Below are 15541 nucleotides of genomic sequence, written 5' to 3' on the forward strand. Positions count from 1 at the left end.
GGGTTTCACTGTGTTAGCCAGGATGGTCTTGATCTCCTGACCTTGTGATCCACCCACCTCAACCTTTCAAAGTGACAGGCCTGAGCCACTGCACCCGGCCTCCCTACCACCCTTCTAGCTCTGGTGCCCTGCAGGGTCTACCTTGGAGCACCTGGAGCCCAAGAAGCTGCCCCTTACCTTTGTGATCCTAGGGACCCCCTCCCTGATCATGATGAAGGCGGACCCAAACCTGCTGAGGTGCCTGAAGGAGCAGGGGTCAGCCTCTGCCTCCCACAGCCTCAATGATGAGGAGGATGTTACCCCACCAGCATGAGCTGGGAGCAGAATCGGGAGGATGGGGGATTTTCTCTGTGGGTAGCTTTGGGTTCCAGGGTGGAGCCCTCTTAACCTGGCCCCTCCACTGTGACTCTCCTTGGCCCCAGGCAAAGAAAGCAGCTTGCCCGAGGTCACCTGTCAGGTAGGGAAAGAGTGGGACCTGGGTTCTTTCTCACCCAGCTGCAGCTCCCCCTCCCCCCTGCCCCTTCCACCAGGTGATAGAGAACCTGGCAGGCTGTGCCCCATAGAAGAGTTCACTTTCCTTCTGGTGAGGGATGGGAACCAGCTTGGGGCAGGAGGGATGAGGGGTCCGGGGGCTCTTCCAGCCCGGCCTCACATTTGAAGGATAGCACCTGGGCAGCAGCATGGTTTAGGCTAGACAGGGTGGCCCCTAGGTTTATAGCCTGGCCTCGGGCAGCTGCCATGCCACCTTCTCTTCTGCACGTGCTGACCTGGCACCCTACCTAAAGGTCCTCAGGTCTCCTGCCCCCTGGGCATTGCCCCCACTCCCTGCCCAGACACAGCTCTCCTTGTCCTGGACTAATCTTCAGAGATTCTTGTCCAGTCCACAGCTTTGCTGGACATCGCAGGCTGGGCCAGTCCCCCTGCCCAGCACTAACATCTCTTTGTGAGTCTCAACCAGACCGAGCTGCAGCTTCAGGGTCAGGGTAGGCACTGACTTAATTGATGTGACCCAGGACAAGGGGGTTTATTGATGGTGTCACATATGCTTAAGCTCTTGGCCTCTATGATTTCTTTGGGGCATGATACCCCTCTGCCCCATGCTTAGGTGCCCACATGTGGCCACAAGTGCCTTTCCTACCACCATCCCTACTTGAGGCCGGTGTCCAGGCACTTGTGGCTCCAGAAGGCTGAGTGCAGAGCCAGGCCTGGGCGGATGTTCTGCAGGGGCTGCAGGAGCTGACAGTCCTGGCCACCCAGCCCGTGGCCATCCATTCCCCTTCACCGTGGCTGGCCCTTCATCCACCATCCTTCCAGGGGCCAGGCCTGAACCCAAACTGACTTTTACCTGCCCCTGGTCCCCCTCGTGCCTGTCAGGTTCTTGGCTGAGCGTGATGGTCTTGCCCATTTCCTTGATTATCCTCAAGAGGTTTATAGAGCCACTTGGGGACATCACATCTCCTGTCTACAAGGTCCTCACCAGAGACATGACTGCCTTGGGCTGGGCCTGATATAGTCAGGGGTCACACTCACCTGTTGGGACCTGGCTTCAGCAGCTTCAATCTGGGCAGTGCCTGATGGGCGGCTGCCCCTTCCCATCTGCTTGGGGGAGGCAGGAGAGGAAGGTCAGGCAGGAGATCTGCTTCCTGCCCACCTGACGCTGGTTGGAAGCAGGGCGCCCACCTGTGCCTCTCACCTTGCTGCAGGTGCATCGGAGGCCAAACCCCGCTCCTGATCTCCTGCAGGTGCGGATTCCAGGTTTCCAGTGGGTGTCGGGGTGGTCTCCAGTGCTCTCCTGGCCCTAGGGAACCCTGGGCTCCATGAGGCCTTGGCCTAGCCGGATTGTTTCCCACACTGTCACCTCCCCACCCTGTCACCTCCCCAGACATGGGGCTGCATGCTCTGTGCCCTGGGTGGGACATTGCAAGGAGTTCTGCCTTCGAGGCTTGGATCACAGTAAAGCCTCTGCCATGGGGATGTGCTGGCTGAAACAGATGTGGTTGAACCAGCCATAATATGTTGGCCTTGGGCAAGTCATCTGTGCCTTGCTTCCCTTTCCCCAGCAGCCAGACGGGGATAATAGCACCTATTTCACCCGTACTCAGGTGCTCACTTGTTAGCAGGAACTGAGTCCCGGATGAGGTGCAGGTGGAGCCATCGAGGCAGCACTGCAGCTGGACCTGGGTCTGAGTCTGAGCTCCTGGCTGTGATGTGCATCACTCTCTCCATTTATTTATCTGAAGGACAGGGCTGTGCTGTTCTGGGGTCACTGTGACAATGCAACTGGCCTGTGTGAGTTGGTGGTGGCCTCCTGAGATGGTTTGAGGTGGGCTGGAGGTGTCTTGAATGTCCCCTCACCCTCACGGGGAAGACCCACTTAGGGAAGACTCATGTGTCGGTATGGAGGAACCCACGTTCCCTGCCCCTCAGCTAGCCTCTGTCCCTTCCCAGCCCCCTCTGCTGTCCTGCAGGCTCTGGCAGTGGCCATCCAGCAGGCTCTGGCAGTGGCCATCCAGCTTGGTGGCCATCTGGCTGGTCCACTCTTCCAGGTGGACCCTCTGTCCTCATGTGGTGCAGGTCCCATTGCGCCACCTCCAGACAGGCCACGCTAGCCCCAGGGCCTCCGTTCCGTGTTACCCAGCCCCCACCCCCAGGTGTGTGCCCCCTCCCTAAAGCCCACCGTGTCCACCAGCTGTGTTTGAACTCTGTCTCTGTGCAAGGCCTAATGCAAAGCCTGAAACAGCCTGGCTTGTAGAGGGCCAGGAGACCAAAGCTTGAAGACAGAGTGATGGTCTCCCAGAGCCCACTTAGCCTCAGCCCCAGGGCTGTGTCCATGCTGGTCCTGGCTCCAGTGAGCCAATTCTCTCCCCTGACGCCTGTAAGGGCTCCAGTGGTGATGGAGGAAGCTGGAGAGAACAAGGCTGTCTGAACCCTCCCTCCCTGAGAAGGCCCAACGGGGAACGTTTTAGGCATCAGGGCATTCTAGGGGGCGTCTTCCAGGGACCCCTCCTATACCCTGCCCTGCCCTGGCTCTCTAGTGAGAAATTGCAGTTGCTTGGACAGTGGGGCTGACTCAGGACAAATGCATATATTAGGCTGGTCTTCGGGGTGCTGGGGTGGGGGCACAGGCGCTTCAGGGATAGGAAGGAGAGGCCTATGTGTTCCAGAAGTACAGAGGAACCTGGTGCCGGCCGCAGTCAACCCCGATGTGATGATCTTTCTACCCACCCTCTTTGGCATCTTGTTGCTGGCTGCTGTCTTTGGCCAGGTAAGCTCATGGTCTGGGCTCCTGGGCCTCCCCACTGCCTGCAGATAGGGGAGCCTTTGGGCCAGGACTATCCTTGGCTCCCCTTCCAGGTGGTGGGTTCAAAGACCATTCCTGGGTTCCACCACCGCCAAGCCTCAATTGTGTCTTGATGGGCCCAGGAATTGCCGGGGCTTTCTAGGTTAAGACCCTTGCCTATCTGGTGTGCCCCCCTGCAGTAGGGGGATGCAGGGGTCAGCCTCAGTCTCTGCCTTGGGAGCCTGCCTTACCTTGCCTGAACTCAAGCGATCTGCCTGCCTTGGACTCCCAAAGTGAGTGATTATAGGTGTGAGCCACTGCACCCAGCCCAGCCTTGACTTTGAAATATATGTTGTACATCCAGACAGCAGCGAACTCTGGGGGAACACCAAAGATGAGGAGAATGAGAGAAGAGATACCTCCAATTAAAGGTTAAGAAGAGATGCTTCAACTTATATTTTAAAAAGTCACTGCAGGTTGGGCACAGTGGCTCGCACCTGTAGACACAGCACTTTGGGAGGCTGAAGTGGGTGAACGGCTTGAGCCTAGAAGTTTGAGACCACCCTGGGCAACATGGCAAAACTCCATCTGTACAAAAAATACAATAATTAGCCAGGCACGGTGGTGCCTGTGGTCCCAGCTACTTGGGAGACTGAGGTGGGAGGTCGAGGCTGCAGTGAGCTGAGATCCACCACGCCACTGCAGCCTGGGCGACAGAGTGACATCCTGTCTTAAAAAAAAAAAGTCACTGTTTTGGGGTTTTCTGGGTGACACCTCTGTTTCCATAAAAAAAAAAGGGTCGAGACAGTATGTATTACTGATTCAAAATCATAACCAGATGCTTAGAGTAAATCATTGTATCTATTGTTTCAAAAACCAACCTCAGGATTATTAAAAGTTAATTTTATTGGGTTTTTCTTTAAGCTTGGCTGATTCACTCAGGTCTGTCACTTCCAAGCCCATGTTTTACTACTTTGTAACCCTATTTGGAAGGAAAGCTGCAGCTCACATTATGATCCATCCTGAGATGAAAAGTTTCACACGTATACACCGCATATACCCCCCACCACAGTATGATGACACGGCAACCCAACCTTGGGCAAATGGTACCACTGCCAGCAAATGCATTTTTTTCTTTACATTTTTTTTCTGTATTTCTTCTAACAGCAGCAAATGCATTTAACATTTTATTGAGATCCTCAACAGCTGCCTTTGGTTTGTATAGCAAATTGTTTACAAAGTAACTTGTTTCCATTTTTGATATTTTAATGAAAATTATGTTCTTCAGCTTTAAAGCTCTGTCTCCCTCCCAAAGAAAGATTAATAACTAACTACCAAGTAATGATTATTTAGGAAAATAACAAAAGCAAAAACAGCTTGTAAACACTTCTGGAACATGGGTAAGGGTCCAAAGTCAAGACCTTCTGGGCCCAATGGAGGTGCTAGGCTTGTCACGGGACACCATCAGCACTTCCCCATCCACAACATCCTCAACAGCTGGGAGCCATGCGCAGACCCCGGGGGACTTCCTGTTCCACAAACTCCCCTCTCTTTTTCCTCTCCACCCTTGCTCTTGGGCCTCCCTTCCACATCTGCCTAACAAAGGCAGCAGGATCTTTAATACTGTTCAGCTTTGTCAATGGAGAGAGGATACTCTAGAAAGTTGAGAGATTCCCTGGTCCAGTCTGGGGGAGGAAAAAATATGCAGTGTAGCATAGATGGTTTTACTTGTCCACTCAGACACGTGCTCATACTTATTAGATGGATGTATCAGATGCTTCAGAAGTCCTGATGTGTATGTAGTAGCACAAAAGTTGCTTGTAAAAAGGAAGTTGCAAAATGCTAAAAATTTCTGCAGCAGTTCAGGCTCCTGATGACAAAGCTGGTTCTGTTAAGTAGTTATTTTGACATGCACAGCAGCTTTCGCTGTTAAGTCCTGTGTTCCAAGCGTTTCATTTAGACCATAGGAAGTTGAAATCAAAGTTTAAATGTTCTCTGCTGACAAAATGTGGTATATATCCATCAATGGACTTCTACTTAGTAATGAAAGGAGCAAACTACCAAAACCTGTTATATGTCACAGACCAACCTCAAAAACATTAGCTAAGTAAAAAAGCCAGACACGAGACCACATATTGTATAATTCCATTGATTTGAAATGTCCAAAAAAGGCAAGTTGATAGAGACAGAAATGGTCTGATTTACCTCAAGAGGTAGGGATTCAAGCTCTCTAGGGTACATGTGATACATACATGAGAAAAAATAAGGAAAAGAAAAGAAATTTATATGTAAATAAATGAAAATAATACTTCCCCCTGATTATAAAGAAAATTGCATTCTTTTTGTAATAATTTGGAAGATAAAATATGAAGAAAAGTCTTTAATTTTGCCACTGAAAGCATTCTGGTTTGTTGCTTTTTATACTTTTTTATGCATATGAACATTTTAAAAAGTAGAATCGTAATATATAGTCTTTTGTCACTATGCTTTGGGCATATTTCTATGGCAGTAAATATATCCTTGGCATCATCTTTTTAAAAGCTCGATGTATATTAAGTTAATCATTGCCACCCCAGAAGTAAATTTTCTTATATATATATTTTAATGGACGCAAGCAAGCATTTTGGGGCTGAATTCATAGAAGTAGAATTTCTGGAGGAAAATAACATAAAATAGTTTTAAGATTTTTAATAGAAATTTTCAAATTATCCTGCAGAAAATTGGTTCAGTTTATACTCCCAACAGGGGCAGAGCTCCAGTGTCCCCCCTCTATTTGTCCTTTGCTGATATTTAAAGAGAAAATCTCATTGTTTTCATTACATTTCTTTGGTTTCTAGTGCTTTTGAAACTTTTTTTTTTTTTTTTGAAATGGAGTCTTGCTCTATGGCCCAGGCTGGTGTGCAACAGTACAATCTCGGATAACTGCAACCTCTGCCTCCTGGGTTCAAGTGATTCTCCTGCCACAGCTTCCCGAGTAGCTGGGATTATAGGTGCCCACCACCATGCCTGGCTAATTTTTGTATTTTTTAGTGGAGATAGGATTTCACCATGTTGGTCAGGCCCATCTCAAACTCCTGACCTCAGGTGATCCACCCGCCTCGGCCTCCTAAAGTGCTGGGATTACAGGCGTGAGCCACGGCCCTGGCCTTGAATCTTTTTTATATGCTTATTGGCCATTTTTATTCTTGTGGGAAGTGCCTGTTTCTCCATTGCCTATTTTCTGGCCAAGCTCCCAAGTCACGTTTCACTTAATTTTTATCCTAGTGATTGAAAGCATTTTAACATAAACAGGAGCAGGACAGACTGTAATTATCTAGATCTTGCTCTGTCACCCAGGCTGGAGTGCAGTGGCTTGATCATAGGTACCACAGCCTCATACTCATGAGCTGAAGCGATTTTTGTACCTCAGCCTCCCAAGTAGCTAGGACTACAGGTGTGTGCCACCACGCCCAGCTAATTTTTAAAATTTTTTGTAGAGATGCGAATTCACTATGCTGCCCAGGCTGGTCTTGAACTCCTGACTTAAAGTGATCCTCCCACCTTGGCTTGCCAAAATGTTGGGATTACAGGTGTGAACTAATGCTCCTGGCCGAGAGCTCATTTTGTTTGCTAGTGGTGATCTTGGTATCTTTTTATATTTGAGGCTTTGCTGTTAGTGCTGAAGTATTACACTCACCATCCGAGGTTTGCAGGACTTTTGTTTTAATATTGAATAGATGGAACTGTTTAGTTCTGCATCTTTGCGGGTATACAAAATGTGCCTACCAGGACTGTGCTTTATATCCATTGAAAGCAAGAAGTAATACAGTAAAACTTTGCCTGGCTAGAGGCTTTGGAAGAATGGTGTATTCTGATTTAATGCTATTAACTTGGAAGTGTGAAGGTGAAAAGAATTCAAAACTTACATTTCCTGTTGAATGCAATTTGAAAATACAGCCAGTGATTCCACTTTTCTTCTCTAGTAAGTTTGGACATTCTGATCTACTTACTGTTTTATTATAGAACTGCTAGTGTGCCTGAGACTTACATTGTGAAGACACTTTTTAAAAAACTTGAGAGGTAAGAGGGTGTAAATGGTATTGTAGGAGATCAGACTGGATGAGAACTGACACTTGTAAATATACTTTTTAGGCTGAATCTCTGATTGCCATTTGTTTTCTTATTTAACTCATAAAAATAAAACATATTGGGTGGAGGGTGGGAGTAGGAAGGAGATTTATGTCTTTTAATTGCATGCCATTGTTTCATATCAAGACAGAACATATGGCATCCCTGGCTTTGGACCTACAGAAGGAAACACGTTTTTCTACCTGCTGTATGCCGGAGGTTCTTGAATACCTGGAGGGATCACTGCAGCACAGATTGCTGAGCCCTACTCCAGAGTTTCTGAGTCACCAGGTCTGGGGTGGGGCCTGAGAATTTGCACTTATAAAAAGTTCTCAGGTTCTGCTGGTGCTGCTAGTCCAGAGACTACATTTTTGAGAACCACTCTTGTCTACTAACTGTAAATTGTAGAACTCTAGAACAAAGCTTAGTTTGGTGTGGGAAAAGAAGCTCACAGGTTATGGAGCAAATCATGAAAGATTGAACCCTTGATCCCAGCCTAGTGTGGAATTCAGGTAACAGGCAATACACAGTGACATAACACAATTCTTGGTTTTCATGATTGCAAGTCGTAGCCAAGTATCAAGTGAGAAATTCAGTTTCATTTGCAAGGCTTAGAGAGACCAGGTGATTCTAGAAAAATAGGCCTTGTATATGCTTTAAACCAGTAAAGAGCTTTGAGTGCTTATTAAATGGAAAGCTTTGTGTTTTTATTTATTTTTGACTATTTTTTTTTTTTTTTGAGATGGAGTCTCAGTCTGTCACCCAGGCTGGAGTGCAGTGGCATGACCTTGGCTCACTGCAACTTCCGCCTCCCGGGTTCAAGTGATTCTCCTGCCTCAGCCTCCCGAGTAGCTGGGATTACAGGTACCCACCACCACACCTGGCTAGTTTTTGTATTTCGAGTAGAGATGGGGTTTCACCATGTTGGCCAGGCTGGTCTTGAACTCCTGACCTAAGGTGATCCACCCACCTAGGCCTCCCAAAGTGCTGGGATTACAGGTGTGAGCCACCACACCTGGCCCAAAAGCTTTGTGTTGTTAAAGATATTAGACATGTTTCTTGTTTTTTAAAAATTCTTAATAATGTAGGAGAATAAGGGAAATGTTTTTTTCCAAAACAGAGAAATCATTGTGATTATTTTACCTTATTGGAATGTTGGATAATATAGTCCACTTCATTCATTAATCATCAAACATGCTATGGATTTTCCATTTTTATAGGATTTGTGTCTTAACTGGGGTAATACTGGTAATTCTTATACTCCATCTGAAGATGAAAAATGTAGGCCAAAATCATAGACCATGCATAGAAGCTGGATAATGAAGACAGCTCTGGAGGAACATGTGGACACACACATACTGACACACATATATATAAGGTATAAACACATATATTTTTTAAAGTTTATTTTTAACATTTTAAAGCAAAAGCCGGCCCTCCCCTCTCCCGGATTAGGCAGGCCCCGCCCCTCTCCCCAAGTGGGCGGGGACAGCAGTTGCATGGGCAGCATTCCTTGTGATGTCACAGGTTCCTCTGGACACACTGCTGCCTGGCCACGCCTCCTTTCCCTTTCATCTTTCTCATTGACCAATGGGATTGGAGCATTAAGGCCACACCCCTATTCTGCATTCTAGTGTGGCCCTGGTTACGCCTCCTCTGGCTCAGTCACACAGCTGCCTGGTAGGTGACTGGAGGTGTTTGCTGATGTGGCCCCAACCCTATCTCCCTCCCCACCCCATGATGTCAGAAGAAACTCGACAGAAAAAATTGGCAGCAGCCAAGAAAAAGGTAAAAAGCCAAGAAAAAGGTCATGGCCCCCCAACATAGCCAGAGATTCCCTCTGATGACAAGACCACTCCCAGAGTCCATATCACTCCTGAGGCACATCGGGCTCGCCCCCCCACCCCGGTGCCTCTGGGCTCCCCCAACCAAAGTCTGTCAGTCAGCCCCGCCCCTTCAGCAAGCAGCCCAGCCTCTGCCCTCGCCAGTCACCCTGCGGTGACTTTGGGTGGGTGACTGCTGGGGCTCCCTGCTCCATATTCAGCCCTCACGTCCTGCCACCCCAAGCCCAACCTCCCTGGGTTCTTTGGGCTCACCTCTCCAAGGACCTGGGCCCCCAGCCCCAACTCCCCAGCATTGCCAGTCATCCCTGGGTGACTTTGGGCTGGTGACTCCTGGGGTTCCCTGAGCAGACTCTGCTCTCCCCTCCTGCTGACCCAAGCCCGACCTCCCTGGGCTCTCTGGACTGGCATTTCCAAGGACCTGGGTCCCAGCCGTATGCCCCCCTCCCCCATCGTGGATTGGCAACTCAGCCATTGCACCGGTGTGGTTCCCCCCACCCCCAGGAGGAGTGGAATGTAGTGATGTCACAATCCCCCTAGGAACTGTCATTACTGCTGCAAGACCGGCCTTTGATGTTACAACCCAGTCCCCTAAGCATTCTCACCCCATTTCTGGTTCCTCTGGTCACAGCACAAATTTCCAGCTAGAAGGGAAATGGGGACTATGGGACCTAGAGCAAGAGGTTTCAGGCTGCCTTACTCCCTTCACATAGACATGGACAGTGTGAAAAGCCTCCACGTCCCCTGTGAGCTCAAAACATTGACAGTATCTCTGGGTGGTGATGGGAGAATCGGTTTGGTTTGGTTTTCTCCCAGGCTTTGACTCTCTAGAGAGACTTTAACTTTTTTTCTGAGTTCTCCACCTCATATTCTAATTCTCCACGGTTCTGGGACCAGACTGCCCTTCAGTCAGTGGTCTCTGAAGTGAGATTTGCTCATCTTCTGTGGAATAGATCTTGGGAAACTGAACTTGACAGCTTGAGTCTTCCTCATATCATCTCAACTTGGGGTACATTGAGTGCCACAGGATAAATGTGGGAGATCTTTCTGAAGCATCAGTTTCCCTTGATTCTCTTGAGAGAGAAAAAACATTAATGTACTTAGGGATGACCCTCATGTAGGTTTCTAAGAGTATACCAGACTTCTCTCTGAAAAGAGACTTGGGTTGTCCTCTTTCTGATAAATTCCCAGATTTAACAAAAAAGCTGCCTTCTTCCATGAGGACACATTGATATAAAAGTTTGAGAGATACTGGTGCACTTCTTCACACTAACAGACATGTGAGGATGTATGACTCTAAACCATACAGCGTGTAGTTCCTGCCTATGTAATGTTTACTTTTCTACCTCTGCCTCTGGTTTTGGTTCCTGGCAGATGCTGATTCATGGCAAAACCCCAGAGCTTGGAGTCAGAAGACTGAGTTTAAGTTCCGTTATTCCCCCCCCCCCACTTTTTTTTTTTTAGCCATAATATCCATCCCGCTCAGTCACTAAGTAATTGTGACAACACCTTGTACAGTTGTTGGTGGCATTAAATCAGACGATGTATAAGAGTATTTTGCAAAAACTGTAAGGAGGGTGTGGCTGTAGGGGCCGGTAGTTCTCATGAGTATTACTGCTCTTCTTTCCCACAGCTAAAAGAATATCAGCAGAGGAACAGCCCTGCTGTTCCAGCAGGAGCGAAGACAAAAAAGAAAAAAACTGGCAGTAGCCCTGAGACAACCACTTCTAGTGGTTGCCACTCACCTGGGGATGTGAGTCTTGGCTGGCCTGGCTCCTGGTGACAGGGGGCCCAAGGGACAGTAGGGGGTGATTGTTGAGATTGCTGGGTACTGGTTAAGAATTCTGGGTTTGAATCCTGCTTCTCCATCTTCTAGGGATCTGATTTATGGCAAGTTGCTTGAGCTCTTTGGGCCTCTCTTTTCACATCTGTAACATAAGGGTAGTATTGTTTGACTCCCATTTGTGAAGTTTAAATGAGATTCCAGATACCCAGGAAATGGTCATTGCTGTTTGATTTTCCTGATCCTCACTCTCAAGGGGAAGCTAGGCTAATGAGTACAGCCGCTTGCCATAAGGCTGTCCTTTTAGGAGTCACTGAAGGGGGCCCAGGGTGTGGTGAGGAGAGCCCCAGGCACTAGGAGCAAGAGAAGGTCTAACTTGCCACCAGCTTGCTGGGTGACCACAGAAAAATCACTTCTGCTGAGCCTCAGTTTCCTTCTCTATAAGATGATACTGGATAAGATCAGTGTCTTTCAAACTTGTTTTTTAGCTGGAGCCCCCTTAGTTCAAGTGAACTCTTACCCAGGAGTCTGTTTTTTTAATGGAGGTGGAGGTCTGGAGCTCTACCAGATTCATCACCCGTGTCCTGGGCCTGAGGAGAGGGGTCCAGTGTGCGTATTAAGAGCTTCATTGGTCAGCTGACTCCACTCTGTGACTGCATCACTCAGGGGACTTTTCCATCTATTTGTTCCTGTCCCTGGCAAGGCAGCAGGTGGCCATTTGGAAGAATGGCACAGGCCATGGTTTTAATCTCCTCTGCTCTTCTTCAGCGTTCCCTTTTCCTGAACCCACATCTTCCTCCTACCCTGACTTTCTTGCTTCTCTGTAAGCCACTTCTGTCTTTCCCCCGTCCTTGTTTTACCCTTGTCACCTCTTGTAGATTCAGGACATTCTGAAGTTGCTGGTGTCCAACCTTAACCACTCCAATGGGGTAGCGCTCCCCCATTGGACAAGTGGAAGGTGAGGCAGTGCCAAGACCCCTCTCTGGCTTGCTGTCTGCAGCTGTGCATGGCCCTGAGGCTTCTCTGGTTTGGGGGATACTTGGCTCCTGCCTTGTTTTATGTTGCTGCCATTAACCTTCAGCCTGTTTCTGTCTGCTTCTTCACCTGCTTGATTGATTGGGCTTTTTCCTTCCCCGCATGTTTTATCATCTTGGAAATGGTGAGACCTAAAAGTTTAAAAGTAATTTGGGAATAATGTACAGAGCAGGCATGTGGGATTTGGGCCTTTTTTTCTTTTTTTTTGTTTTTTTTGAGGCAGAGTCTCACTCTGTCATGCAGACTGGAGTTGAGTGATACGATCTCAGCTCACTACAACCTCTGCCTCCCGGGTTCAAGTGATTCTCTTGCCTTAGCCTCCTGAGTAGCTGGGATTACAGGCACCTGCCACCACGCCTGGCTAATCTTTGTATTTTTAGTAGAGATGAGGTTTCACCATGTTGGCCAGGCTGGTCTTGAACTCCTGACCTCAAGTGATCCACTAGCCTCAGCCTCCCGAACTGCTGGGATTACATGTGTGAACCACTGTGCCCGGCTCCTTGCTGTTTTTATACTTTCTCTATATACATAACTGTTTCCCATGAAAGTTTTTTTTTTAAATTTCTCATTTTTATTACTCCTGCATCATCTGTTACCCTGAAAGATCTGGAAGTAAGAGGTCCTGGGCTGAGGTGCAGTGACTCTGCAGGCCAGCCTTCCAACCTCCTCTCACAGTGGGGGCTGGGTGACCCTCTGCCAGCTGAGACAGCCCACACACACCCCAGCCCTAATTATTGTTCTCTCTACCTCTCCCCACAATCCTCTTCCAACTCCTCCTCTCTGCATGTGCCTCACAGCCAGTACCAAGAACTAGCAACAGCCCTGCAGTCAAGCTCCATGACAATCAGTCAACTCAATGAAAACATAGAATCATTGATAAGAGTCCAGTGGGGTCCCCTGATTCCACGCTGCCAATCCTGGGCTTTAGTTTCCCCTTGGGGCCCTGAAAAAAGGGGCTGGGGGCCCCTGGTGCCAAGGGCAAATGGGGAGCTGGAGCACCCAGGCCTCATCTGGAGGGACCCCAGAGCACGGAGCATGCAGCATGGCTCTTCTGTTGCTGCCCTCTTTGCCGACTCTCTCTTCTCCAGACACCCCTGCTCCAGTCCTTGCCACACACGCCCTGGGGTTGTCACCTCTCAGGGAAGTGCTAGCCTGACTGGTTGTCAGGAGCCCTGTATTTCTGCCCTGACTCAGTCCCTAATTTGCTTTGAGTCTGGATGAGCCACCGTCCTCCTTGGGCTCGTGTTTCTAGAGGAGGTAGAGCATCAAAGGTCTCTGTTAGCTCTGAGAGTCTGAGATTTAAAGGCCCTTAGAATGGGAACCTCAGGGCCAAGGGCTCCTGTCTGTCCTTTTCCATCCTATATCTGTTGTGAAGAACCATACCTGGCCCGTGTGTGCTCAGTAAATGTTTGTTGAATGAAGGCACCTTTCTAAATCACAAGCTGGCAGAAGGGTGGGTCTTCTGAGACTCCGTCTCTAGAGGTTTATGTTACTGTCTTTTCAAGAGAATCCAGATTCAGACTTTGAGTTCTGTGGCTGTGGGCAAAAACCAACAAAGACCCAATTCCTCTGTCTTTGGGAGCTTGAGGAGAGTTGACCAGTTCGTGTTGCCATTGGGTCTGAGAATGTTGCCTTTAAAATCCATTGCTGGCCCCTGCCTACCGCTTCCTGGTCTGGGGAATAGAGTTGAGGGGCCACTCTCAGTCACCTGAATTTGACTCTCCCCACAGAAACAGCAGAAGGAACAACTGGAACATCAGCTGGAAGAAGTAACGTGATTTCTTTGTTTGCTCACAACATGACTGCTGGGTTTGGGGGGCACTCAGCTGTAGAGGCGCCAGTCTCATCTTGCCCACTCCCAGCCTGGGGAAGAAGGCTCACCCCTCAGATTCCACCCCATCCCCACAGGGTCCCTGTTAACCTGGTCCCATGGGTGGGCCTGTCCTGGGGCATTGGTGGCATTCTGGGGGCATGTCTCTTGCTGTGCCATCTCTGCTCCCTGTGGTAAGAGCTCTGTCTTCCTCTTCCTATAGGCAAAGAAAGCAAACAATGAAATACACGAAGCACAAACGGAGCAGTTAGAGGTGAGTGGCGGGTGGGGATCTTTCTCCTGTCCTCTGGAGAATGTTTCTTTCCTTCTCTTTCAGCACTTCTTGGCTTTTCTCCCCAAACGTTCAATTCCAGGCATCAACATCCTCACATTGGAAAAGGAAGACTTGAAGACCGCCCTTTACCATACTAAACGTGCTGCCCGACACTTCGAAGGTGGGAATCTGGGCATCCCATCATCCTTCAACCTGGCACTTTGACAGGTCTTTAGGGGGAGTCTTTTGGGCCCCATATCAACCTCTCTCATTACAGAAGAGTCCAAGGATCTGGCTGGCCGCCTGCAATACTCCCTACAGCGTATTCAAGAATTGGAGCGGGCTCTCTGTGCTGTGTCTACACAGCAGCGGGAAGAGGACAGGGTGAGTCCAACCAGCTGCCCCATCCCCTGGCAGCCTGGCTTCCCAGATGGAGGAGTGAGCCTAAAGTCCCTTCTGGCAGGATGGAGTGTCCTGCCCAGAAGGCAGCATGCCATTTCTCACTACTTTGTGTGATGGTTGTTAGAGGCAGCCTGGGGCTGAGTCAGCTGCTGTGGGTGAGTTGGGGGGCACTGTGGGGAGTGAGCACTGGATGCAGAGCTCAGAGGCCAAGTGGCCTGCCCTGCCCTTTCCTGGCTGTGGCCTGCCAAGTCCAGGTGGGGTATTGGGTAGTTGTTCTGTGAAGGTACAGAAGAGTACTTTTAGTATGTTACCGTTTCTGTAGAGAGAGGAAAGGTGTGTGTGTGTACTATGATAATATACAAAAACATGTCTGCAAGCATTCATAAAAAACTCAGGAGAGAGTAACAGGGTGCCTGGGAGACACCTCCCTTCTATACCTTCTGAGTTTGGGACTATATGAATGTATCATCCTTTCAAAAAGCAAACAAAAGATTAATTTCCCCCTTCCTATCTGTGCCCCCACCCCCAGCAAGAAACATGGGCTTAGAGAATAGGATAGACCTGGGTGTTCAAATCCCAGCTCTGTCTAAGTGATCTTAGGCAAGCACTTAACCTCAACACTCGATGTTTTTCATCTACAGAATAGAGGTAATCCTAGTAACTCTCATATGGTGGTTGTGAGGATTAAATGGGATTGCTAGCATGGAACCTGGTGAAGCACTCCATAACGGTGCAAACAGTGGTAGTAATAACAGCAATAACAATAGCAATATATCTGATCTCTCTGGGCCTCTGTTAGCCAGCTGTAAATTCGATCTCTTTCCCTGTCCCTTCCAACTTTACTGAGTTCTTTTAATAACCAGGCCACGGGCTTGGAAATGCCTTGATCTTTACTAACCGAGTTGTATATTGAGCCTAGCCCTAGCCCTTTTAAGGGGCACTGCCTGGGCTCCCCAGATCGAAACTTCTCACTCTTCACCATCCAGTCCTCGAGCTGCAGTGAAGCGAT

The 15541-nt window shown here is 48.8% G+C and overlaps 1 protein-coding gene across 1 annotated transcript; it reads left to right on the forward strand.

Annotated features, from left to right (window-relative positions):
- The first annotated feature begins 9091 nt into the window (after window positions 1-9091).
- LOC115835566 (golgin subfamily A member 6A-like) lies at window positions 9092-14572 on the forward strand. The gene is made up of 9 exons (XM_030815122.1): window positions 9092-9175; window positions 10862-10981; window positions 12664-12665; window positions 12844-12928; window positions 13777-13815; window positions 14080-14134; window positions 14231-14311; window positions 14408-14514; window positions 14561-14572. Exons 1-9 carry the CDS (start codon window positions 9092-9094, stop codon window positions 14570-14572), a joined length of 585 nt encoding a protein of 194 aa, XP_030670982.1.
- Window positions 14573-15541: the final 969 nt, after the last annotated feature.

The sequence above is a fragment of the Nomascus leucogenys genome, chromosome 6 (genome assembly GCF_006542625.1).
Source record: "Nomascus leucogenys isolate Asia chromosome 6, Asia_NLE_v1, whole genome shotgun sequence".
NCBI lineage: Eukaryota > Metazoa > Chordata > Mammalia > Primates > Hylobatidae > Nomascus > Nomascus leucogenys.

Bases quoted from the DNA above. Each gene is read 5' to 3' on its own strand.
- LOC115835566 (XM_030815122.1), top strand. From the start codon at position 9,092: ATGTGGCCCCAACCCTATCTCCCTCCCCACCCCATGATGTCAGAAGAA. The intron at 12,929-13,776 runs GTCCAGTGGGGT...CTCTCCCCACAG, and splicing joins ACATAGAATCATTGATAAGA to AAACAGCAGAAGGAACAACT. The intron at 13,816-14,079 runs GTAACGTGATTT...CTCTTCCTATAG, and splicing joins TGGAACATCAGCTGGAAGAA to GCAAAGAAAGCAAACAATGA.